This window comes from Molossus molossus, unplaced genomic scaffold, assembly GCF_014108415.1.
Source record: "Molossus molossus isolate mMolMol1 unplaced genomic scaffold, mMolMol1.p scaffold_m16_p_3, whole genome shotgun sequence".
Taxonomy (NCBI): domain Eukaryota; kingdom Metazoa; phylum Chordata; class Mammalia; order Chiroptera; family Molossidae; genus Molossus; species Molossus molossus.
Window position 1 is genome coordinate 130,670,355 of NW_023425366.1, and position 27,066 is coordinate 130,697,420.

At 47.9% G+C, this 27,066-nt stretch overlaps 1 protein-coding gene across 1 annotated transcript; it reads left to right on the forward strand.

The window, feature by feature from the left end:
* The first annotated feature begins 10,307 nt into the window (after positions 1-10,307).
* Positions 10,308-26,992, forward strand: CRYM (crystallin mu). The gene is made up of 8 exons (XM_036279800.1): positions 10,308-10,536; positions 10,953-11,106; positions 12,898-12,960; positions 17,660-17,761; positions 19,638-19,821; positions 22,841-22,962; positions 23,565-23,649; positions 26,705-26,992. Exons 1-8 carry the CDS (start codon positions 10,367-10,369, stop codon positions 26,767-26,769), a joined length of 945 nt encoding a protein of 314 aa, XP_036135693.1. The 5' UTR covers positions 10,308-10,366; the 3' UTR covers positions 26,770-26,992.
* Positions 26,993-27,066: the final 74 nt, after the last annotated feature.

Consider the following 27,066-nt stretch of genomic DNA (forward strand, 5'->3'; position numbering starts at 1 on the left):
AGTTCAAGAAGCACAGAGAGCCCCAAGTAAGAAGAACCCAAACAGGCCCACCCAAGACACATAGTAATTAAAATGCCAAAAATTAAAGACAAAGACAAAATCCTAAAGACAGCAAGAGATAAGCAACAGTTTACCTACAAAGGAACCCCCATAAGGCTATCAGCTCATTTCTCAACAGAAACACTATAGGCCACAAGGTAATGGCATGAAGTAATCAAGGTCATGAAAAACAAGGATCTGAATCCAAGACAACTCTATCCACCAAGGCTATCATTCAAAAAATAAGGTCAAATAAGCTTCCCAGACACACACACACACACACACACACACACACACACACAGGCTAAAGGAATATATTAGCACCAAACCAGCACTGCAAGAAATGTTAAAAGTACTACTGTAATTAGAAGACAAAATAGAAAGAAAAATATAACCACATTAAACAAAAATGGCAATAAATAAGTACATATCAATAATCACCTTAATGGATTGAATGCAACAATAAAAAGATAAAGAGTAGCTGACTGGATAAGAAAGCAAGACTCATATATATGTTCTTTACAAGAGACCCACCTCACAACAAAAGATTCACATAGGTTGAAAGTGAAGGGATGGAAAAAGATATTCCAAGCAAAAGGAAAGGGGGGGGGGGGGGAAAGCTGTGGTAGCAATACTCACATCTGATAAATAGGATTTCAAAATGAAGGCCATAACTAGAGACAAAGAAGGCCACTACATAATATTGAAAGGATCTATCCAAAAGGAAGGTAAAACCTTGGTAAACATATATACACCCAATATAGGAGCACCAATATATATTAAAAATCTTCTGGAGGACTTCAAAGGAGAAGGCAACAGCAATACAATCATAGCAGGGGACTTCAATACCCTGCTGACATCACTGGATAGATCTTCTAGACAAAAAATTAACAAGGAAACACAGACTCTAAATGAAGCCCTAGATCTAATGGATTTAATAGATATCTACAGAGAATTACACCCCAAAACCGCAGAAATCACATTCTTTTCAAGTGCACATGGGACATTCTCAAAGATAGACCACATGTTAGGATACAAACTCTGTACAAGTTCAAGAAGATTAAAATCATATCAAGCATCTTCTCAGCTCACAATGGCATAAAACTAGAACTCAATTGCAACAAGAACATGCAAAGACATTTGAAAACACAGAGGCTACATAGCATGTTATTAAACAATGAATGGCTTACTGAGGATATCAAGGTAACATGAAAAATTTCCTGGAGCCTTGGCCCATTTGGCTTAGCCGTTAGAGCGTCAGCCTGTGGTCCAGAGAGACCCAGATTTGATTCCCGCTAAGGGCACGTACCTCGGTTGCAGTTTGTCCCCGGCTCTGATTGGGTCATGTGGGTGATAACCCCTCAATATGTCGCTTTCACATCGATGTTTCTCTTCTTTTCTCTCTTCCTCGCTCTCCCTACCACTATATCTGAAAAAAAAAATGTCCTCAAAGAGGATAAAAATATAAATAAATAAATAAATAAATCTTCCTGGAAACCAATGAAAATGAACACACAACAACACAAAACCTATGGGAAGCAGCGAAAGCAGTTCTGAGAGGGAAGTTCATAGCACCACAGACCTACCTTAAGAAACAAGAAAAATTTCTAATAGACTATCTAACCTCACAACTTTAAACTAGAAATCAAACAAAAAGAAAACCCCAGAGCAAGTAGAAGGAAGAAAATAGTAAAGATCAGGGCAGAAATAAGTGACATAGAGACCAAAAATAAAACCAAACAAACAAACAAAAAAAACAATTCAAAGGATCAATGAAACAAACAGTTGGTTCTTTGAAAAGATAAACAAGATTGATGGACCATTAGCTAGACTCACCAAGAAACAGAGAGAACCCAAATACACAAAATCAGAAATGAAAGAGGAGAGGAAACAATTGACACCACAGAAATACAAAGGATTGTTAACAAATACTATGAATAATTACATGGCAACAGATTCGACAATCTATGCAAAATGAACAAATTTCTAGAAACACGTCACATAGTCTCACTGGAAGAGATAGAAAACTTGAACAGACCAATAACAAATTGAAGCTGTAATTAAGACTCTCCCAGGAAAAAAAGAAAAGCCCAGGCCCAGACGGCTTCACAAGGGAGTTTTACCACGCATTCAAAGAAGAACTAACACCCATTCTCTTCAAACTATTTCAAAAATTCAAGAAGAAGGAAGACTTCCAAACTCATTTTATGATGCCAGCATAATTCTAATTCCAAAACCAGAAAAAGTCACTACAAAGAAAGAAAACTACAGGCCAATATCCCTGATGAACATAGATGCTGACGTCCTGAACCAAATCGGATCCAGCAATACATCAAAAAAATTATTCACCATGACCAAGTGGGATTCATTCCAGGAATGCAAGGCTGGCACAATATTCCCAAATCAATAAATATGATACACCACATAAACAATAGGAAAAATAAAAACCACATTATCATATCAATAGACACTGAAAAAGCATTCGACAAAATCCAGCACCCATTTCTGATAAAAATGCTCAGCAATATGAGAATAGAGGGATCATATCTCGATATAATAAAGGCTATATAAGAAAGACCTACAGCCAATATCATACTCAATGGGCAAAAACTAAAAGCATTTCCTTTAAGAACAGAAACAAGACAGGGATGCCCTCTTTTGCCACTTTTATTTAACATAGTACTGGAAGTCTTAGCCACAGCAATCAGACATTAAAAAATAATAAAAGGGATCCAAACTGGAAAGGAGGACGTGAAACTATCATTATTCGCAGATGACATGATATTATACATAGAAAACCCTAAAGACTCCATCAGAAATCTACTAGACTTAATAAATGAATTTGGCAAAGTAGAAGGATTACAAAATTAACGTCAAGAAATAGACGGCATTCTTATACACCAGTGATGAACTCACAGAAAGAGAAACTAAAAAAATAAATCCCATTTATCATTGTGGCAAAATAAATTAATATACCTAGGAATAAACTTAACCAAAGAAGCAAAGGAGTTTCAGAAAACTACAGGACATTGATAAAAGAAATAGAGGAAGATATAAAAAAGTGGAAGCACATACCTTGTTCATGGATTGGAGAAATTAACATTATTAAAATTTCCATATTACCCAAAGCACTCTGTAGATTCAATGCAATCTCCAATCAAAATACCAATGACATATTTTACAGAACTAGAGCAAATACTTCAAAAGTTCTTGTGGAACCAAAAAAGACCCTGAATAGCCACAGCAATCTTTGAAAAGAAGGACAAAGTAGGTGGAATCACAATACCGAATATCAGGTTATACTACAAAGCGACTGTAATCAAAACAACCTGGTACTAGCACAAGAACAAGCATATAGACCAGTGGAATAGAACAGAGAACCTGGAAATTGACCCAAGACATTATGCTCAATTAATACTTAACAAAGGTGGCAAGAGCATATAGTGGAGTCAAGACAGCTCTTCAATCAATGGTGTTGGGAAAATTGGACAGCTACATGCAAAAAAATGAAACTAGACCATCAACTTACACCATACACAAGAATAAATTCAAAATGGATAAAAAACTTAAATGTGATTCATGAATCCATAAAAATCCTAGAAAAACTGTAGGCAACAAAATTTCAGACATCATAGGCAGCAGAATTTTCACTGATACATCACCTAAGGCAACAGAAACAAAGGAGAAAATGATCACATGGGACTACATCAAACTCAAAAGCTTCTGCACAGTAAAAGAAACAACCAGCAAAATGGAAAGGCAACCCACTGTATGGAAGAGCATAACTGCCAGTGATATATCAGATAAGCGGTTAATTTCCAAAATATATAGAGTGTTCATACAACTCAACAAAAGGAAGACAAAGAACCCAATTAAAAAATGGGCAGAGGACCTAAATAGACACCTCTCCAAACAGAACATACAAATGGCCAAGAGACATATGAAGCAATGCTCACCATTACTAATTATCAGAGAGATGCAATTTTAAACAACTATGAGGTATCACATCACACCTGTCAGAATGACTGCCATCAGCAAATCATCAAACAACAAGTGTTGGCTTGGTGTGGAGGAAAGGGGACTCTAGTACACTGCTGGTGGGAATGCAGACTAGTGCAGCCACTATGGAAAACACTATGGTGTTGCCTCAAAAAATTAAAAATTAAATTGCCATTTGACCCAGTGATCCCATTTCTAGGAATATACCCTAAGAAACCCGAAGCACCAATCAGAAAGAGTGTATGTACCCCTGTGTTCATAGCAGCACTATTTATAATAGCTAAGATCTGGAAACAGCCCAAGTGTGCATCAGTAGATGAATGGATTAAAAAAAACCATGGTACATATACACAATGGAGTACTATGCAGCTGTAAGAAAGAAAGATCTCTTTTTTTTATTTTTATTTTTTTATCCTCACCTGAGGACATTTTTCCATTTTTTGTTCAGGTAGAGTGGGAGGGAGAGAGAGGAACAGAGAGAGAGAGAGAAACATCGATGTGAAAGGAACACATCGAGTGGCTGCCACCCGCACAACCGACCAGGGCCGGGGACAAACTGCAACCGAGGTACGCGCCCTTAGCGGGAACCGAACCCGGGTCTCTCAGGACCGCAGGCCGACACTCTAACCACTGAGCCAAACCGGCCAGGGCGAAAGAAAGATCTCTTATCCTTTGAGATGATATCGAGGGACCTGTAGAGTATTATCCTAAGCAAAGAAAGCCAAGCAGAGAAAAACAAATGTTGCATGATCTCACTTATTTATGGAATATAAAGAACATAACAGTCTGAGGATCAGGGTAGACCCAAAGACGTGGAAGTAAGGTACAGACTGACAACCCTCAGAAGAAGGGAATTGGGGAGGGAGGGAAGAGATAAACCACAGAGCTTATATGCATGTATGCATAACTGATGGACATAGACAACAAAGCTGGGGATGGGTGGGGAGGACGGGGAGGAGCGTGTCAATGGGGAAAAAAGGAGAAACATATGTAATAAAATTAAATTAATAAAAAATATATATTTTTAAAAAATAAATTGACCAGAGCTGTATGGGTTTATTTCTGGACTCTCAATTCCATTTTATTGTTCTTTCATTGTTCTGTATGTCTAGCCTTGTGCCAGGACCACCCTATTTTGATTAGTATTGCTTTGTAACAGGTTTTTAAATTGGAAAGTGTGAATACTTCTATTTTGTCTAGTTTTTCAATATTGTTTTGGCTTATTCTGATTCACAATTCCATGCAATTTTTAGGATCAATTTGTCAATTTCTACAAAAGTAAGTCAACTGGGATTCCAATTGGATTTGTATTGAATCTATACATCAATTTGCAGAGCATTTTCATCCTCACAATATTAAGTTTTCTGATCCATGAGCATGACATTTTCCCCCATTTATTTACATGCTTAACTTCTTTCAATGTTGTTTTGCACTTTTCAGAAGATAAGTTTTGCAATTTGTTAAATTTACTCCTGAGTATTTTACTCTTTTTGATGCTATGGTAAGTGGAATTGTATTTTACATTTCATGTCCAAATTGTTCTTAGCAAGTGTACAGAAACACACTTGGTTGTTGTTTATTACTCTTGCATCCTCTAATTCTCTAGTGAATTCCTTAGGGTTTTTTTATACACTATTATGTCATCTGCAAATGGAGAGTTTTACTTCTTCCTTTCTTATTTGTGAACCGTTTATTTCTTTTTCTTGCCTAATTGTCTTGGCTAGAGTCTCCAGTACAATGTTGAATAGAAGTGGTGGGAGCAAACATTGTGGTCTTGTTCCTGATCTTAGGGGAAAACTATCCAGTGTTTCACCATCAAGTATGATGTCACCTGTGGTTTTGGCATAGATGGTTTCTGTCAGGTTGAGAAAGTTCCCATCTATTCCTAACTTATTGAATAAAATGGCTAAAATGTAACAGATTGACACTATCAACAACTAGCACAGATATGGAACAGCTGAAATTCGAGTCATCTGCTAAGGGGAGTTCACGTTGATGCAACCACTTTTGAGAGCTAGTGTTATTTACTAATGCTGAACACATGCATGTTCTAACTCATCAGCTGTATTTCAAGGTATGCCACCAATTCTCCTCTCAATAGGAATGCACTACATTACACATACAAGAAGGTCCACACTAGCATTACACATAACAGATAAACATGGAAGCAAATGGCAGTGTGCTGGCCTGCCCAGTCCTGCTGTCTTTCTATCTCTCTTGCTCTGAGTCTTCTGCCTCTGCCCTGCCACCTGCCCTGTGGGGCCTGTGGAGCACCGTCCTTTCAGTGTATGAGCCTCAGAAAGCACACATGGCTTCTCATCTTTCAGAACATCATCTAAACCCAGAGTCTTGGTTGCACCTTAGTGAGACCATCCCACAGCCCATCACACTATAAAGCTTATGAATGGGAAGGATTCATTCACCATCTCTTCCACTGGCAGAAGAGTCTTCCTGCCAATGCAAAACAAGGAGCTGCAAAAATGTGGATGGAAGGTTAAACAAATATTCAAAGAAAGGAGATGGAGAGTCTTCCTGATTCCACCAGGGTCTTCTTTCCTGCCCTGCAGCAGGGAAACTCCCTCAGGGCAGTAAGTTTGAGCACTGAAAAGCACTCTGGGAACCAGCTGTGGGTACATTATGCCTGCCTATCAAGAAAAAATGACAAGGCACACCAAAACAGGGGAAAACACAATCAAGAGTAAGCATCAGTACTAGACATGGCAGGAATACTGGAATTACTAGACTGGAAATTTAAAACAACAGTGATTAATATGCTTAAGGCTCTAACAGAAAAACTGCACAACATGCAAAAACAGATGAGCAATGTAACAGAGAGATAAACATTCGAAGAAAAGAAAAATACTAGAGATTTTAAAATTCTATACCAGAAATGAAGAATGCTTTTGATGGGCTTCTTATCAGCATCCTTGAAAACAAAAAGCAAAGGTTGAAATAAAACCCAAACAGAATCTCCTACTGTGGCACAACAAAAGATGTGTAATGTGTGCAATGGGAACATCAAAAAGAGAAGAAAGGAACAGAAGAAAGATGTAAGACAATAAGACTGAGAATTTCCCCAAATTAAAAAAATGAAGAAATAGTCCATGTTCCTGGGCATGAATATGTAAACTCAATCTTGTCAAGATGTCAGTTCTTCCCAATTTGATCTTTAGATTCAATGCAATCCCATCAAAATCCTGCCAAATTATTTTGTGGATATTAACAAACTGATTCTAACGTTTACATGGAGGCAAAAGAGCCAGAATAGTCAAAACGATGTTGAAGAGAGGAACAAAGTGGGAAGACTATCCTACATCAAAACTTCAAATAAAGCAGCAGTAAATGTAGACAGTGTGAATTCGTGGGAAAAATAAAAAAGATAAAGTGTACAGAATAGAGAGACCAGAAACAAACCCACGTAAATATAGTCTTTGACAAAGAAGCAAAGAGCATCATAGAGTAAAGACAGTCTTTTCAACAAATAGTGCTGGAACAACTGGACATCCACATGCAAAAAAAAAAAAAAAAAATGAACCTAGACACAGAATGTACACTCTTTGCAAAAACTGAGTCAAAGTGGATTCCTGACTGAAATGTAGAATGTACAACTGTAAAACTCCTAGAAGATATCATAATAGAAAATGTAAATATACTTGGGTATGGCAATGACCTTTTAGATATAACACCAATAAGCTAGATTTCATTCAAATTAAAACTTCCTGTCCGGCCAGTGTGGCTCAGTGGTTGAGTATCGACCCATGCACCAAGAGGTTGTCAGTTCAATTCTTGGTCAAGGCACATGACCAGGTTGTGGGCCCAATCCCCAGTGCAGGGGGGCAGGAGGCGGCCAAACGACATTCTCTCTCATCGATGTTTCTATCTCTCCCTCTCACTTCTTCTCTCCCTAAAATCAATAAAGAAAAAAAAAAATTTTAACTTCCCCTCTGGAAAAGACAACGTTAAGAGTTGGAGAAGACAAGCCACAGACCAAGAGAAAATAATTGTAAAACACACATCTGATAAAGGATCATTACCCAAAATATATAAATAAGTCTTAAAACTCAACAATAAGAAAACAAACAACCCAATTTAAAAAATGGGCAAATACTTTCACAGGTCTCACCAAAGATATACAGATGGCAAATAAGCATATAAAAAGATCTCTACATCACATGTCATCAGGGAAATGCAAATTAAGACAATGAGATATTATTGCACACCTATTAGAATGACCAAAATCCAGATCACTGGCAAAGCCGAACGCTGCTGAGATGCGAGCTAAAGGAGTTCTTGTGCATGGCTGCTGGAAATGCAATCAAGAAAGTGCAAGTGTCCACCTTCTCCTCAGGGTTGTCTGGGGTTCGCAGGGAACTTCCAGGGTGCGGGTGCAGAGGCATGCTGATCTTCTAGGCTTGTAGTTCCAAGCCCAACTCTGTCTGGCAAGACATGGTTGCCAAGGACTGAACAACATGTCTCCACCCTAAGCTTCCCTTGGCGTGAAACACCTTCTTCTTCCCTCTGCCAATGTAATGCAATGGTTTGGAGTAGAGTTCTGGAGTCTGACTTCAAGGCAGATCCCCACTCCTCTGCTCCCTTGCTGGGTGACTTTGGACAAAGCCCTCCTCCACCTCTGGGAGCTCAAATGGACAGTAAGGTTCATACAACACCTACCTACCCCAGAGGGTGCATGATTCAATGAGGTGATGCGTATCTAATGCACAGTGCAGACTTGGTGTAGTGGAATCAATAACCTGTCCCTGCTCTCCTTATCATTATTAATTTTATATTTAGTCTTTGTTTAATCACCCCTCCTTCATAACCTTTATCTAACCCCTCCTGGTCAAAGTACTTTTTTTTCTTCTCTTTGAATTATCAAAAGCATTTACTTTTCCTATCACTGATTTCTGCCCTGCATCCTGGGTTACCTTTCTGTGTAGATACTGTCTGATTTGCTTCTTTCAAGTATAAGACTTTCATGAAAAGACCTATGTCAAAACAGTCATGCATTTTGGCATTCTATGTGACTGAGGTCTTTTCTCTTGTCATTGAAACTTCACCCTTTTAATTTTATTTTCATTTTCCTTCTTTCTTTATTTATTTTAGAGGAAGAGAGAGAGAAACACCAATGAGAGAGAACATCGATTGGCCACCTCCTGCATGCCTCCCAATGGGGATTGGGCCCTCAACTTGGGCGTGTGCCCTGACTTGAATCCAACTGGGATCTCTTGGTGCATGGGTCAACACTTAACCACTGAGCCAAACCAGCCAGGCGGAACCTCCCCCTTTTTAAAGGTGAAGGTTAGCCCTGGCCGGTTTGGCTCCGCGGTTAGAGCGTTGGCCTGCGGTCCAGAGAGCCCCGGTTCCTTTCCCACTAAGGGCAGTACCTCAGTTGCAGTTTGTCCCTGGCCCTGGTTGGTCATGCGGGTGGCAGCTACTCGATGTGTCCCTCTCCCTCCCACTCTGTCTGAACAAAAAATGGAAAAATGTCCTCAGGTGAGGATGATTAAAAAAAAAAGAAAGGGAAAAAAAAGGTGAAGGTTAGCTAACTTAGTTATCCTAAGAGAAAACTGTGCACTTGAAGCAATGGATAGCCTGGGATCCTATGGGTGGGGATGAAAGCAGAAGGCAGGTGGGGAAAGGAGACTCCAGATGGGGACAGAATTGAAAAAAAAAAAATGTCTTTTAATAACTACTTCCTTTCATCCAAGATCTCCCAGCAGCCCTGGTGGGTAGCTCAGTTCGCTGGAGCATCTTCCCCACCGTGAAGGTTTCCAGTTCCGTCCCTGGTCAGGGCGCATTCAAGAATCAAACAATGAATGGTTAAATAAGTGGACCAACAAATCAGGCACCCCCTTTCTCTCTCTCTCTCTCTCCCCAAAATCAACAACAACAGAAACTCTCGGCGGTGTTATAATCTAAGAAAAAAAAAAAAAAAGCAAGGGTTGGGGTGGGGAGGAGCCTCGGTTCCCTCATCTCCTCCCCCTCTTCTTCCCAGGCAGCACGACAGACCCAGCAAACGGCGGAATCGGGGGGGTGGAGAGTAGGTGGGGCGCCATCGCTCCTCCAAGGGCAGTGACTACAGCTAATCCCAGGCCCTGGGAAAGTGGACCCGAGAACACAAACTCCCAGTCCACCACCGCGATTACAGTGCTGAGGAACTGGTGCGGAGGGAGCCCAGCTCGCCCAGCTGGGGGGCGGGGTGGGAGGTGGAGACCCGCCCGGCTCCGCCCCGCCGGAGCGGTGGCCGAGAGGCGGCACCACAGAGCCCGGCTCTTAAAGGGCGCAGGGACCGCGGTGCCCGTGCTGAGGTTAGAAGGCAGGCGGCGAGATGAGCTCGGCGCCAGCGTTCCTGAGTGCGGCTGAGGTTCAGAGCCACCTCCGCAACTCCAGCCTACTCATCCCGCCTCTGGAGGCGGCTCTGGCCAACTTCTCCAGCGGCCCCGAAGGAGGGGTCGTGCAGCCGGTGCGCACCGTGGTGCCGGTGGCCAAGCACAGGGGGTGAGTAAGGAAGGCCGGGGCCAGGGGCTGGAGAAACTGGGAAGGAGGAAGGGCGGGTACGAAGAGGGAGAACGAAGGCACGCTTGCCACCGAAAACGTGCGCTCCGCACTGTGCCAAGCGCGCGCTTTACAGGAGTTGCTCTGTTTTCATTCAACCCGCCCTCCTCCTAGGTAGGTGTTCGTGCGGTCATTTTACTGGTGGGAAAACTGAGACTCAAGAGAGGTTAAGTGACGTACCCAAGGTTGCCCAGTTAGTAAGTGGCAGAGCTGGACTCTTGAACATGAACACTGCCAAAGGGAAGGGCAGAGGAAAGGGGAGGGGGAGGGCCAGTGGGCCAGTGCTGAGGAAAGAGAAAGAGGATGTACGGGCCTTGAGTTGTGGGTAGGTGTTGAAACTGCTCCCTCTCTCCCTGTAGCTTCCTGGGGGTCATGCCTGCCTACAGTGCTGCAGAGGACGCCCTGACCACCAAGCTGGTCACCTTCTACGAGGGCCGCAGCCCTACCTCCACCGTACCCTCCCACCAGGCCACGGTGCTGCTCTTTGAACCCAGCAATGGCTCACTTCTGGCGGTGAGCAACTCCCTGCCCTGGGGTAGAGTGGGGTCCCTGAGCCCAGAGCCAAGCTAGGAATCAGTTCTCCAGGACCAGGGGAGTTTTGATCATGACCACACATGCCACTCTGAGTGACTGGATACAGTGACCTTGAAGGTTATCTGTAACCATGGATCTGTGTTAGGACTGCCTGAAGACCCAAACCGGCGCGGGAGCCCACTGCCCCTCCAGAACTGACATTGTAGCAGTCATCCTCCAGTCTTTCTGGCCGGTGCCAGTCACTCCCAATATGCAGCTTGAACAAAGCCAGTAACCCAGGAGATATTTATTAGTGAATCTCTGTAACATGGAAGAGAAGGGGTGTTCTGTACCCCTGGGAGTCTTTTCTAGGGGTGCCCAATGACTGTTTTAATGGCAGTGTAAGACAGGAGCGGTAGCCCATGTTCACTGAGCACCCTGTGTGTCCAACTCGGCTCTAAACGCTTCCCACACATGAGCTCTTACTTAAAGTCATTCTTGGAGGTAAGTAATAATGTCATCCCATTCTGCAGATGAGGAAACTGAGTCATAAACAACTAGACCCAACTTACCCAGGCTTAGGTAGTTAATAAGGGACATGGCTGGACTTCAGCTGGACTCAGTGTGAGTCCAGGGCCGGTCCTCTCCGGCCTTCCTTTGTGACTGCTGCCTACGAGCACTTACACGCCAGGCAGGAGAAACTGATCGCATTCCATTCTGACACGTTCCTCCCTGGGAGTTTCTCATTGTACCCCCACCCAATTTCTGTTGCAGTCCCAGAGTCACTGTGTTTGGGGTCACACAGCTGGTTAGTGAAAAGTCCAGGAATGTCTGACTGTGGAGCTGGTACCCTTAATGCCTGTGCTCTGTGCCCTCCAGGCTGCCTGGTAGACCTCATCGGGGACACTCCCCATAATTCCACCTGAACCTCCCCTGGGTCCTTAGCTCTTCCTTCTCCCCTGAATTTCTGGCCCCCCAGGAAACCTACTCCTCTGGGAAGAGCATCTAGCTCCTCCCACAGAGCTGACATCCACACTACCTGCCAATGGTGGTTTCCCAGGAGAGCGGGACCAGCTCAGACTCCAGCTGCATGACAAGGCCACAGATCCTTCCTGAATCTACTCAGTAGTGAGCGATTCCTTTCTTGTCTATAAGATGAGAATACTGATACCACCTGGTGAGGAGCAACTGAGATGAACACCATACACAGAGGAGAATGGCACAAAGGATGGGGCCATAAGGAGCCCGGCATAATTCGGAATCACCGGGGGTTTTATAAGCCAAGGATGCCCATCTCCTCCCAGAGTGGCGGTGCAGCTTGTCAAAGCGCGGCTCAGCGTCCAGATCTTCAGACATCTTGCATGCGCAGCCCAAGTTGAGAGCCACTGACTCAGAGTTTCGTGGCCCTGGCACAGAGGTCAAATGACCTGTTCCTCGAGTTCCTCCTTAATTCAGTGTTTTGAGAATCCCAGGCAAGAAAAGACTAGGGATTGTCTAGGGCTCGTCGAGTGCTAGATGTTTCCGTGTGTGGCAACGCATCTAATCCTCACAGGAAGCCTCTGGCTGGTTGGTGCTATTTTTGTTTTTACAGGTGAGGAAAATAGTGCTTAGAGATTAAGATATTTGTCCCAAGTTGCATTTCTCCAAGTGGGTCAATCGGATCCAGGCCTGACACCAAGCCCATGCCCTTCGTAGGTGATAGTACTTTCTAGGGCCACTCTTTTACAGTGTCTTGTCTCCGTTTAAGTGGATAGGGGGGCTCCTTGCCCACTGTCTGTCCTTTCCCCCAAGGTCATGGATGGAAATGTCATAACTGCAAAGAGAACAGCCGCAGTGTCTGCCATCGCTACCAAGGTAAGATTGGTTCCTGGCCGTGCTGCCCAGGTGAGCTGGGGGAGGGGCTGGGATCTCAAGCTTGAATGTCTAAGCAAGGAGTGAGGAAGGTATTTTAGTCTTCCTTTGGACATAGCTGGAACTCTATCTGCCAAATATGGGATGTCAGGTGAGCACAGAGCTTCCTGAATTTTTTAGCTACCATTTAATGAGCATGGCCAGACTTCAGGCACCCTACATGCATTATTCCTGATCTTTGCCTCAATCTTGCAAAGTAGACATGATTACCATTATTTGCCAGGTACAGGGAATGTGTTTCAGAGAGGGTATGTAAGTTGCTTAGGACCACACAGCTACCAAGGGGCAGAGCGAGAATTTAAAATGTGACCCTTTCAACTCCCAATACTGCTTGTGCCCGGTGCCACAGGGTTTCTGGTAAATCTGTGGCTGCCCTCCGGGCTGGAGCCTGTGCTGCACAAGAAGTGGAGACAAGGCAGCGGGTCTGAGCCTGATTCCTGTTCTTGGCCAGGGCCCGAGACCTGCTGCATGAGGGCTCCGTCGCGGAGATGGCGGTCAGCAAAACAGTGGCACAAATAGTACGATTTGCTAAGAAGATAATTAGTAAACAAGAAACCTCTTCTGAGTTTAATAATATGTCAGGATTTGCTTCAAAACAAAACAAAACCCCACCACCACCAACAAAAAAACGCATGGTATGTTAGAAGGATGAAAATAAAGCAGTGTTTGGGAGGGGCGACGTTTTAAAATATCCAGAAAAGACCTCACAGAGAAGGTGACATCTGAGTGCAGCCTGCAGGAGCGAAGGAGTGGATTGGCAGGCAGGGGGAGCTCTTCAGGCAGCAGGGAGGGGGCGGGGACGGGTTCCTAAGCAGCAGCGGCAGGGCATTCTGCAGCAAAAACAGTGTTCAGAAGTGCGAGCTAAGAGGAGACCTAGAAGACCGAGTGTGGGAACTACCAGAGTCCAAGTCTTTCCCATTACGTGGAGAAAGACGAGGTCTTGGGCCACTGCTCGGAGGCCTGAGTGTGAGGACATGTAACCAGCACAGGTTGCACCAACGGAGCCCAGGTGTGCAGCCTGTGCTCACGTGGAGGGGGAGGGGAGGCGGTGAGGATTAACCTGGCAGCTGTCTAGGATGGGAGTAGACCAACTACAGACTTGATGAACTGGTTTCTAAAAATCATACCCAGACTTAACTCAGATCAAAATAATAAAGGGCCCTCTTTGGAAATGTTCATTGGTGGCATAGGGACAGAGTGATTCTAACAACACTGCCTTCATTGGTAAAGGACACCAGTCCTTTTCAAAGTAATTTCCAACCCATTGTCTTGATGTATCTTTGGATTTCACTGAGGAAGGCAGAGCAAGTACTGACCTCATTTCATGCACAAGGAATTGGAGACTAGAGCTTCCTGACGTCACACTCAGGTGGCCGTGGGATCTGCCAAGGCCACCTGGTCTTCTGGTCCCAGATCAGTAGTTTCCAACTCAAGCTGTTCAGCAGCATCACCTGAGGAGTTTAAAAAAAAAAATCAGGCCCAGCCGGTGTGGCTCAGTGGTTGAGCGTCGACCCATGCACCAAGAGGTCACCAGTTCAATTCCCACTCAGGGCACATGCCCAGGTTGTGGTTCCGATCCCCAGTGGGTGGCATGCAGGAGGCGGCCAGTGGATGTTCTCTCTCATCAATGTTTCTATTTCTCTCTTCCTCTCCCTTTCTCTCCAAAATCGATGAAGAAAAAAATTTGAAAAAAGAAATTTCAGGTTCCCCAAACCCTGAATCAAAGTTCCTGAGGGTGGGGCCCAAGAACCTTGGTGTTTTAATAGTCTCTGGTTTATTCTGATAATCAGCCAGGTTTGGGAACCCAAGTGTTCTAGACCCCCCCCCCCCCCAGTCCACTGTGCTTTGCCATGCTGACAGAACTTGAGTCAGAGGACCTGAGACTCTGGGTGGGTGGTGCAGAGCGGAGGCTGAAGCTCCCAGCTCTGTTCTGGGGTCAGATAGGTTATTCTATAAGTAACAAAGGGTCTGTTTTGCTTTTTGCTCTGAAAAAGTTGAATGTTTCCCTTTTCACCTGTTCTCTTTCATGTGGGGCTTTTGGGAGGAGAAGTATAGGACATTTTCAGGTCTGATGGCCACTGTATCTTCTTTGCATTTGGGTTGCACCGAAACCTAAGTTGGGGACTCTGAAATGTTCTCAAGGTGACACTCCATAGCAGGGTTTATCCTTGGCATGCATTGATTCAACAAATATTGGAGTGCCCACCAGGTGCCAGGCCTGTGGGGCATAGAATGGTGAGCAAAACCAGATACCATACCTGCCTGCCATCAGGGAGTTTCAAGTCCATTGAGTAAATGTGAAACTACAGCCCCGCCAAATACATTGAATGAAAGGGATGAAGTGCTATGAGACTGTAAAACAGGAGTCTTGATCAAGTCAGGGGTTTGGGAAGGCTTTTCCTGCGTAAGGAATATCTGAGCTGAGATTTGAAGGATAATAGGAGTTACTTGTGAGGGGCAGGAAGAGGAAAGTACCTGTGCAAGGGCCCTGTGGTTGACAGAAGCACATGTGTTTGGGAAACTGCAAGGAGACCAGTGTGGCTGGAGGACAGGGGTGCACGGCATGAGGGGGCTGGGGAGATAGGAGGGCCAGACCATGCCAGACCCTAGCACACGCAAATGAAACAGACTGGCCAACTCTTTGTTTACCTGGCAGCTGTCTAGGATGTGAGAAACCTAGCAGATTCATATACGTGTTTTTAACTCTCTGCACTCTTACAGGAAAAGAATGAAGTGCTGCTGATCTTATTACGATTTAATAAATCTTATAAACTTTATACTGTTTATAAAAAGATATAACAATTATAACATTACTACCAAGGCAACCATTATCAAGTAAGATAACCCATTAGAATTAGACATTTGGTTTCAGAGGTTGAAGATTACTTCTACAGGGCACTGTAACAATTTCTGAAGCCCAAGTGTACTTCCAAGAATAGATTAATATTAACTGAGAACAGAAAACAACTGAGTTAGTTAAGGAAAAATCACCTAGTTCTCCTTATTGGGCAGATGCATAAGAGTGCTAGTCTTGTGGGTATTGTCATTTCTAAACCTTTTCAAAGCAGATTCTTTGAGCCATAGTTCATGTGACAGGCGGAATCTCTCCTTCTGCACCTGTAGGAGAGGTGAACATCTGGTAATATTTCTGAGACTCCTTTTTACCAGTGATTAATGATTAGAAGACTTTTTCTTTCAAGGCAACACTCCAAAATTTCAGTAATTAGCATTGTAGGAAAGAGCAGACCCAAGGAGCTGGAATTTTGCTAAATAAAAGAGAGAAAAAGTGGAACAGGGTCTTACTTTTAAAAAATAGTTCAAAGGGCAAGTGATGTTCTTCCTCTATGCCAGTAGTTCTCAACCGGGGACAGTTTTGCCACCTGCCCCAGGGACACTGAGCAGTCTAGAGACATTTTTGGTGGTCACAACTGAGGGAGTGTGGATGGGAGGGCTGCCAGCATCTAAAGGACAGAGGCCAGGGATGCTGCCAAATATGCTATAATGCACCTATCTAGGTAGGACAGCTCACCTGCCTACCTCCTGCCAGTAGTTATCCAGCCCAAATGTCAGCAGTCCTGAGGTCAAGAAACCCTGTTCTATTTTGTATAGGTAATAATTCATGCATGCCCGTTCTGTTCCCATAGGCAGTTTCTGTCCTCACAGGGCCCATAGGGCCTACAGGGAAATGCATCCGTAAGTCAGTCAATGCTGTGAAGTGGTCTGTCCTACCAGGGAGGTCAGAAGGCTCCCTGAGAGCACCCACTCCCAAACAGACACACAGCTGCCGGCTCTGCGCCCCTCGTCAGAGGCAGACAGGCGGAGACAGGATCAGCAGGCACAGCTGAGGACCCTGGTCTCCAGGGTACATGCTCCAGGCAGCTCTTATAGCGACTCAGAGCCCTGAGAACTGGGTGTGGCTTGTCCTCAAGGTGGGGTAGCAGGGAGAAGGAAAGCCCTGGGTACAGGCTGCACTGTGCAGTGGACCGCTGTGGGGCCCGGAGCCAGTCCCTGGTCCTCTCTGGAGCTCAGTGTCGTCACGTAAGAGGCAGGGAGTCCTAGAGTGTCCAGCTCTTACAGTCCGTGTCTGGACCAAGTGAGATCGTGCAGGCAAAGCACTGGCATGTATGAGGTCTAGTGAAGGCTCCTTCCTTCCCTCCTGCTCTCCCAGAGGAACAGACACAAAAGGATATCTCCTTGATGTCCCAAGAGATTTAAAAACGTTTGTCATCTAACACAGTAAATGTAAGGGGAACAGCATGCACATTTAGCACATTTATATATTGTGATGTGATCGCCATTGAGTGGTAATTAGCACCTCTATCATGTTATATAATTGCCCTTTTATTTTAGTGGTTAGAATAATTAATTCCTAGTCCCTTAGGAAGTTTGCTGACTACGATACAATAATGTTGTCTATATTCACATATAGACATTAGATATGCATTAGATCTCTAGGGCTTAATCTAAAAAGGCCAAACTCATGAAAACAGAGCGTTCGATAGTGGTTACCAGGCAGTGGGGGTGGGGGAGGGATAGAGAGTGCCTGAGGGTAGGGCCGCAGCCCCTGACACACACCATATTTGCTGCTCACCTGGCTGCTAGTGTCTCCCTTGACCTTTTCCTTCTCCTTTCCCTCAAACAGTATCTGAAACCGCCGGGCAGTGAAGTCCTGTGCATCCTGGGGGCCGGGGTCCAGGCCTACAGCCACTATGAGGTCTTCACAGAGCAGTTCCCCTACAAGCAGGTGAGGGGCAGGGAAGTCGTGTGCGTCCTGGGGGCCGGGGTCCAGGCCTACAGCGACTATGAGGTCTTCACAGAGCAGTTCCCCTACAAGCAGGGGAGGGGGGCAGGGAAGTCCTGTGCGTCCTGGGGGCCGGGGTCCAGGCCTACAGCCACTATGAGGTCTTCACAGAGCAGTTCCCCTACAAGCAGGTGAGCGGCAGGGAAGTCGTGTGCGTCCTGGGGGCCGGGGTCCAGGCCTACAGCCACTATGAGGTCTTCACAGAGCAGTTTCCCTACAAGCAGGGGAGGGGCAGGGAAGCACTGTCTGGAAGCCTGTGTCTCTGCTCGGCACGGGCTTTCTGAAATGGTTAGGCATGATCTAGACCATTCTTTTCATTCATGACTTGCCCAGAAGTCCCAGTTCAGCAGAGAGGGGCGCAGAAGGCCTGGAGCACCTGTTTCTTTCTCAGCTCACAGCGTCCGCCTGCGGATGCAGCCAGCCCTTGGTTAGTGAGAGGACAGGTAAAGGTGAGTGCGTATCTGCTCTCTGGTGCACTCACTGTCCTTTTGGCTCCTCTCTGCTTTTCTTAGGAGAGTCTGGGAGCCTTTAAGTATTGGGGGTTATGGATCCAGAAACTGGAAGTGAGGCCCAGAGAGCAGAGGACCACAGCACCCCCTCTCCAGCCCAGATGTGGTCCCCTTTCCCGTCGTGGCTCACAGTCCACCCTGGGAACACTGGATTCCGCTTTCATTTTACTGTTTGTGTGTGTGAGAGAGCTGGGGCGGATTCAAGTATGCTTTTTTTTAGGATAAAAATAATACCTCTGCTTTGGGAAATGTGGACTATAAGGAAGAAAACAATAGAAAAAAATGCCCTTTTGTCTGTTTTCAAAACCAGCAACAGTTCACATTTTCTCATCTTCTCTCACTAGCTTTTTATGAGAGTTTTAATCATATTAGATATACAAAGTTATATAGCCTGTCTTTTCATTGAATGTTCTAACGTCATCCCTTTTATAGATTCCTTCACTTTTGTATAACATTTGCATAACTTTCTATCAAGGAGGGTGGTGTGGTTAATCATTCTCTCATGACGGCATATTTTGTTGGTTTTCACCTTGGCTGGTGAACTTACTTAGACACAGGTTTATTTTCATAGTGTATTTCCTTAGAGAGATTGTTTAGGGCTTATGTTCAGTCGAAGGCTGACAACGCCCTCCTCAGACGTGACGTCCAGGAAGTTGTCAGTCCAGGACCCTGCCCGTAGGCCCTGCTCTCGGCCTCTGCATCGCCGCACCATCCGCCCCTCGGACCCCTCCCACCTTACTTCCCCGCATAGCCTTGGAGACCACGTGGTTCCACACAAAGTCCTGCCAGATACCCCACACCTGCTGCAACTCCCTCCCAGGCGCGCAGACGTCCAGTGTGAGTTTCCTGCCGTCCTTGCCCAGTTACCGTTCCCATTTTACAGACATGAGAACAGACTGAATGAGGCTAAGTAACTCCAGGCTCAGGAAGTGAGAGAGCAAGTTTTGATGCGAAGCTTGTCTAGGTCCAGAACTTTCTCTGCCAGTAACTGGGCTATGTAGTAGCTATTAAATTAATGACACTGTGTGTCTTGGGCTGGAATTGAAAAACTTCTCACCTAAAGTGGGGGGCATTTTTAATACTGTCAACAATAAAAAGAAGAAAAACTTCTCCCCTTCTTTAAGAAGGAAGGGCTAGAGCAAGGTCATTTTCAGCTACCTTGCCAGGTGTCTGCCCACAGCAATGGCGTGTCCTTGATGAAATGTCCATTTCTCTAGGGGGTGATTTAAACAAGCACAGCCCTTGGCACCTCCGGGCTTGATAAAACAATGATCCTGGCACCAATGTCCCTCTTGTTACTCCCGCTGAAGGTGAGGATATGGAATCGTACCAAAGAAAACGCCGAGAAGTTTGCGGCCACCGTGCAAGGAGAGGTTCAGGTCTGCTCATCAGCCCAGGAGGCCGTGACAGGTGCTGATGTGATCATCACAGTCACCATGGCAACAGAGCCCATTTTGTTTGGCGATTGGGTGAAGCCAGGGGCTCACATCAATGGTAAGCAGAGTGGCTTTCTGGGTAGCTGGTCAGACTGGTCCTGGGCTGGACCAGGGGCTGTGTCTGTGTCACTTGCCCAATTCCTGAGCTTTTCAAGGGCCTTGCAGACATGTGAGCCCCAAAAAACAATATTCACTCCAAAAGGAAAACATCACAAACCTGAAACTAATACAATATCTATATAATGGAACATTATAGCAAATGGTCAGTCACAGCTCAATTTTTAAATGTAATGAATGACCAATTCATTCACTGTTAACATTTAGAACTACCAAAAGTAATTACAGTACTAAAGACATTTCGTGTGAAATGTGAATGCTTTTTAATGGGTGATGGGATGGGTGCAACTCCACAGGCACGAGTTCCTGGGGCCTCTGGAGGTCCTCAGTGGCCTGGGAACAGCCAGAGCTATTGCAGGTGCTGTTCTGTGTTCTCACTGTGTGTCCTTCCGTCCTACCACAGCCTCACGAGGTAGGAGCTTTGTTATCACAGCCCCGTTTTACAGACGGTGAACTAAGGCACAGAGAGATTAAGCCTCTTGCTAACTTGCCCAGAGTCGGAGAGGTCCTCAGGGCGGAGCTGGGATCTGGACCGAGGCACTCTGCCCACAGGGCCCAGCTGGATGCTGGTGCGTCAGCAGGCAGAGACCAGAGGATTTGTGCTATCGGTGCCCCACGTCTTAGTGACGAGCACATGGTGTGAACTCAAAGCCTGAGAGCTCTGTACACACTGCAGATGAGCCTGCAGGAACCGAGCGCCACGCTCACGCATGCGCTTACAGATGCTCGTTGACTTCCTGCCGTGTGCCGCCACTGGTGTAGGTGGAGGGTCGCCACAGTGAACCCGCACTCACCATCCCTGCTTCCCTGGCACCTACATTTTCTCGAGAGGAGATCGACTACAGCCAAGTGAACAGGCAGATGAGCCCCACAGTCCCAGCTAACGGTCACCCCGTGAAGGGAGCGAAGCATGGGCCGCTGAGGAATAGAGTCCCCGGGTAGGTAGCACGTGGTAGGTAAGAGGTGGACTGAGGCTGCTTAATGGACGGCAAGACCATTTATGAAAAGCTTGGGGGAGTCTAAAGCAACCAGTTTTTGGTGCAATGGACAAGAGCTTAATCTTCAGCAAGACTGACCTGATTTTTTTTTCCAGCTTAAAACCACGTGTGTGTTGTCTCAGTTTCTGTGGTCAGCAGTCAGGGTGTGGCTTAGCTGGGCCCCTCCTCACAAAGCATGAGGTCCGGCGGTTCTCCAGGCTGCAGCCAGGCAGAACTTGGGCTGCGTTCAGGCTGACGGGGTGTGGCCGCTTCCTCGAACTCTTGGGGGAGGTGCCTGTTTCCTTGGTTCCTGGCTGCCCCAGAAGCATGTGCACCTGCCATCGTCAAAGCCAGTAGAGGTAGCACCTCTCACAGGAGGTCCGTCTCACACTGACTCTCCCCAGGAAAGGCCAGCGGCACTGAGTCAGGACGTCTCTTATATTTCCCTGGTCTAAGGCCCGAATCGGTCTGTGTGTTCGCAGGAGCACCAGATGTCCTTGAGAAAAGTGCATCACAGGTCCTTCATGAGTGTTGTATGGAAACACCGACAATTTCACTTGCTTTCCAGCTGGGCTGAGAGACAGGCTCAGTTCCAGGTCCCCCACTCCGCCTCCTGCCCGTACCCCACCGCTGGCCAGTGTCTGGCCTTCGTGTGCTCCAGGCCCGCTGAAGCAAGGCCGGAGCCCAGCCTGAGTGAGGCCCCTCCCTGTGCTGCTGGGCCCTCCGGCTGCCTGGTGGCCTCACACGCCCTCTGAGAACTTGCCCTGCTCAGGGCCACGAGAGGAGGTGGCCCGAGAGCCCGGGGTTTCGCCCAACATCTGCTGATTTATTTATGGCTTCAAGGTGGACATTTTTACTCCACTCTCTTTGAAAATGAGGGTGGGGGGGAACATGAGAGAGAGGAGAGGGGTGAGGAGAGAAGACTGGCAGCATGCGGTGCCGCCTTGTGCGGGGACAAGGTTTTACAGCGCCCGCCAGTGGCCGGCTGGCTGTGGGCTGGATCCAGCCAGCTGATGTGTTTGGTTTGGACCACTGAATGTTCTAAAAACCAAAAAATCACACATGCAAATAGATGTCCTGCTTCCGCTGTAAAGCAGCTGGAATGCCAGCCAGTGGGCCTGCATTGGCACATGCCTCCAATTAGCTGGAGCCCAGCCCTGTCCCCTCCAGGAGGGCCTGCTTTCTGCTGTATATTTGGGTCTTTGTGATTTCCAGTCCAGCCTCTTTGACCAGCTTCATTCACACCTGCCACCTGCCTGGCCCTGCAGGCGTTTGGGCACAGTCTCTGCGCTATCCTGTGTGCTGAGCCAGGAGTCATCGCTACGGTTCCGGGCTCCACAGAGCACAGGGGAGCTCAGCACCAGGAGGGAGCCAGTTCGTTTTTACTGGGCTTTCTCCCAGACCCTGACACTGGGCTCCCTTATCACAGTCGGACAGAAGTGGTTGGAGGGATGGTTAAGAATAAGCAGACTGAGGAGTGTGGGAATGAGGAAGCTGCAAGTGATGTTTCTGTTTCGGGGTCTGGGTGAGGCAGTCACTGCTCCTGTGGAGGGAAGAGGCATGAAAGGAACACACTGGATGGAGCCCAGGTCTCCAAGCATTCGATGCACAACCTTGACAAGCGTCTTAACTCCTTTGAGCTTCTGTTAGTGCATCTTTCAAAGGGGAGTTGGACATAAAGTGAATAGTAGGGAATAGAAATAATATGTGTGAAGCCTTCCAGAGGTAGGCACTCCGTAAATGAACGCTGAGCTGCCTCACAGTCTTCTAGGACTGGAGTGGGATTGGAAGCAGAAAGGCAAAAGGTGGCAGGTACTGTTCCGGTTACTGAGTCGTCCGTCTTGCCGATTGGGAGGGGCTGGCCCGGGAAGTGAGGCATTCCCACTGTGGGTGTCCCACCGTGGATGTCCCACCGTCATCCATTCTTGGAGTGGTCAGCATCCCTCTGACTCTGGGCTCAGGGTGTGTCGTGCTGTTCCTCAGCCGTGGGCGCCAGCAGACCCGACTGGAGAGAGCTGGATGACAAGCTCATGGAACAGGCGCTGCTGTATGTCGACTCCCGGGAGGCTGCCCTCAAAGAGTCCGGAGATGTCCTCCTCTCAGGGGTGAGCCTCTGCTCCTGGTGCTGCTCCCAGTGGCCTCGCCCGGGTCCCGGGCTCTCATGCAGTCCCCTGATGCTTGGCCTGCCCCAGGCTTCGTTCACACCCACCTCTTTGTGGGGTAACAGAGCCTAAACATCTCTCAGTCATTTCTAATTCCCTTTTAGAATAATGTGGCCATTTTGCTTATGACATGTTTTCCTGTCCTCTTTGCCTGGAGAGAAAGACTTGCTGGGTTTTCCCGGGAGACTGGGCTGTCCTGTGAGGCAGCAGGGTTAGGAAGTGGGAGCCTGTTGTCGCCTAGGACCCTGCCCAGGGTGGCCAACAAAACAGGACCATGGTTGGCCACCTCTGCCTTTTCCTCTTTTGTAAGCAGGCATATAAGAGGGGCTGCCAACGTGAGTGCTGGGATGGGAACACACCTATTTCCCACTACACAGTGTCCTGGTGGGCATGCCCCGGCCACAGACCTGTGTCTCTCCTGACAACATCCAGTTTACAAATGGTCTGTTTATCCAGGTTATCTTGTACCCACTTCGGGGATGGCTGTGCAAGCCAGGGAGCAGACCTGAGCGCATGGCCGGGGCCAACATGTGTTCCTTTCACAGGCCGAGATCTTCGCTGAGCTGGGAGAAGTGGTGAAGGGAGTGAAACCAGCCTACTGTGACAGGACCACAGTGTTCAAGTCTTTGGGTAAGGGCCACTGCCGCGGGGCACACAGCTCACCAGAGCACAGGCAGGTTCTTCGTGGCGGAGGAAGACTCCCAGGCTCCCTGGCTGACTCGTGGAGACACCATCACCTGGGCCACTTGTTTACATGTCTTACTGTCTGGTCAAGCCTACGCACGCTGGAATCAGTCAGTCGGGTTGGATGCTCTTCTCTGAAATGGGCCTCACCTCTCGAACCAGGTTTCCTCATGATCTGTTGCCTTGTGTCTCTGTGAGTGTTGAGTGAGGTGTGTGCGGAGTCTGTGAGTGTTGAGTGCGGTAGCGTGGAGTGTCTCAGTGTTGAGTGCGGTGTGCGTGGAGTGTCTGAGTGTGGAGTGCGGTGTGCGTGGAGTGTCTGTGAGTGTGGAGTGAGGTGTGCGTGGAGTGTCTCAGTGTTGAGTGCGGTGTGCGTGGAGTGTCTCAGTGTTCAGTGAGGTGGGCGTGGAGTGTCTGAGTGTGGAGTGAGGTGGGCGTGGAGTGTCTGTGAGTGTGGAGTGAGGTGTGCGTGGAGTGTCTCAGTGTGGAGTGCGGTGTGCGTGGAGTGTCTCAGTGTTCAGTGAGGTGGGCGTGGAGTGTCTGAGTGTGGAGTGAGGTGGGCGTGGAGTGTCTGTGAGTGTGGAGTGAGGTGGGCGTGGAGTGTCTGTCAGTGTGGAGTGAGGTGGGCGTGGAGTGTCTGTGAGTGTGGAGTGAGGTGGGCGTGGAGTGTCTGTCAGTGTGGAGTAAGGTGGGCGTGGAGTGTCTGAGTGTGGAGTGAGGTGGGCGTGGAGTGTCTGTGAGTGTGGAGTGAGGTGGGCGTGGAGTGTCTCAGTGTTCAGTGAGGTGGGCGTGGAGTGTCTCAGTGTTCAGTGAGGTGGGCGTGGAGTGTCTGAGTGTGGAGTGAGGTGGGCGTGGAGTGTCTGTGAGTGTGGAGTGGGTGGGCGTGGAGTGTCTGTGAGTGTGGAGTGAGTGGGGGGCGTGAGTGTCTGTGAGTGTAGAGTTGAGGTGGGCGTGGAGTGTCTGTGAGTGTGGAGTGAGGTGGGCGTGGAGTGTCTGAGTGTGGAGTGAGGTGGGCGTGGAGTGTCTGAGTGTGGAGTGAGGTGGGCGTGGAGTGTGTGAGTGTGGAGTGAGGTGGGCGTGGAGTGTCTGTCAGTGTGGAGTAAGGTGGGCGTGGAGTGTCTGAGTGTGGAGTGAGGTGGGCGTGGAGTGTCTGTCAGTGTGGAGTAAGGTGGGCGTGGAGTGTCTGTGAGTGTGGAGTGAGGTGGGCGTGGAGTGTCTGTGAGTGTGGAGTGAGGTGGGCGTGGAGTGTCTGTGAGTGTGGAGTGAGGTGGGCGTGGAGTGCTGTGAGTGTGGAGTGAGGTGGGCGTGGAGTGTCTGAGTGTGGAGTGAGCGGGCGTGGAGTGTCTGAGTGTGGAGTGCGGTGGGCGTGGAGTGTGTGAGTGTGGAGTGAGGTGGGAGTGGAGTGTATGTCAGTGTGGAGTGAGGTGTGTGTCTGTGAGTGTGGAGTAAGGTGTGCATGGAGTGTCTGAGTGTGGAGTGAGGTGGGCGTGGAGTGTCTGAGTGTGGAGTGAGGTGGGCGTGGAGTGTCTGTGAGTGTGGAGTGAGGTGGGCGTGGAGTGTCTGTGAGTGTGGAGTGAGGTGGGCGTGGAGTGTCTGTGAGTGTGGAGTGAGGTGGGCGTGGAGTGTCTGTGAGTGTGGAGTGAGGTGGGCGTGGAGTGACTGTGAGTGTGGAGTGAGGTGGGCGTGGAGTGTCTGTGAGTGTGGAGTGAGGTGGGCGTGGAGTGTCTGTGAGTGTGGAGTGAGGTGGGCGTGGAGTGTCTGTGAGTGTGGAGTGAGGTGGGCGTGGAGTGTCTGTCAGTGTGGAGTGAGGTGTGCGTGAGAGACTCCGCAGGAAGATCAGACCAGCACTGCTTCTTCTTCCCTGCACACCCGCTGCAGTTCAGAGAGCTACCCAGAGAGCCCCCCCCCAGCCCAGGGGGTCAGGCAGAAGCCCAGCAGAGGACGGGCTCCATCTGGGGGCTGCCCAGCTCTCCCACTCCCCCTGGTGTAAGGAAATGGGCACCCACGGTAACAGCTGGTAGTCAGTTGATGTACCTAGGATATTGAATCACCCAAAGGGATTGGTGGGTAGGGTACTGCCCTTGGGAATGCCTCTCCCTTCCCTAGCTCCCCCATAGTTCTGTGACCCAGCCCCCACACCTCAGTGGGCAGAACATGCAGAAGTCTCCAGCCACCCTGCCCTCCGGCCGGTAGGTCAGTGTCAGTGCCTTGCCAGCTGTGAAATATTTTTGCATCTCTCCTGCCCAGAGAGGCAGGCAGAGGTGGTGTAAGCTTCACCTGGTGCTGGTTCAGAGGCACCGTGCTGGCCCAGTTGTGTCTGAACGCCTCAGAGTTCACAGGCTGGAGGTCAACCACCTTCTTCGGAAAACAGGACACCACAGAAAGCTGCCCTCTTGAGCAGTTTGTTCTCTCACTGTAGAGAGTGGTTTACTGGCACATCTTTCTGTGCAGCAAGTGCATGTCAAACACCTGTTATGTGTCAGGCTCTGTGCTGGGTGCAGTGGCGGTTACAACAGTTAGTGAAAACCAGCCCTGCCCTTGAAGAGCACATGCCATCCAAGGCTGAGGTGTGTACGCAAAGCAGCAAGACAGACCGGTTGCTGAAGGATTTGGGGTTTGGGCGACAACAGCGGTCCACCAACTACAGCCTGTGAGCCCAGCCTGGCCCACCACTTATTTTTGTTCAACCTACGAGCTAGGAATGGTTTTTACATTTTCAAATATTTGGGGGAGGGGAGAACAAACAAAGTTCAAACTTTGGGGTTTGTAAAGAAGGTCTGGTTGGAACAGAGCCACGTGTTTGGTGGACTCTTCTTGCTTGGAATCCTGTCACCGCCTCCTGGGCCTTCGCGGGCCCTCGGAGCCGAGCTGGCCTGGACACCGGTCTTGGCTCCCTAATCAGCGTTAGCACCATGGATAGTGGTGTCTCTAGAGATGGTCAGTCCGGGCTGTCTCGGGAAAAGCTGTTCTGATGGACAGTGAACTGCATTTCTGCCCGTTGCAGGGATGGCGGTGGAAGACACCGTTGCAGCCAAGTTGGTGTACGACTCCTGGTCGTCCGGGCGGTGAAGCAGGTGCGGCGGCGGAAGCAGACGCTGCCGCTCAAGCGCCATCGCCTCCCACTGTCTGGTAATTTCTAGATCAAATGAGGGAACCCCGTGCCCAGCAAGTTACAGTTTTGTGCTCATCATGTCTTGTCTTAAATAATGAGGTGCCCATTTGTTTGTACTTAGAAAGCGAAGTTAGGTGGACCCGCTGTGTTAGGCCGGATCACAGCACACTCCCTCCTCCAGGTATTTCACCTACTTTTGTGATTCCTGGAAATAAAGCATTTTCCATTCTGCGGTTCTTGCTTCGATAACTTCT

Excerpts from the sequence above, each read along its gene's own strand:
- CRYM (XM_036279800.1), top strand. The coding sequence starts at position 10,367 with ATGAGCTCGGCGCCAGCGTTCCTGAGTGCGGCTGAGGTTCAGAGCCAC. Across the intron at positions 10,537-10,952 it reads CCGGTGGCCAAGCACAGGGG|CTTCCTGGGGGTCATGCCTG; the intron begins GTGAGTAAGGAA and ends CTCTCCCTGTAG. Across the intron at positions 12,961-17,659 it reads TGTCTGCCATCGCTACCAAG|TATCTGAAACCGCCGGGCAG; the intron begins GTAAGATTGGTT and ends TCCCTCAAACAG.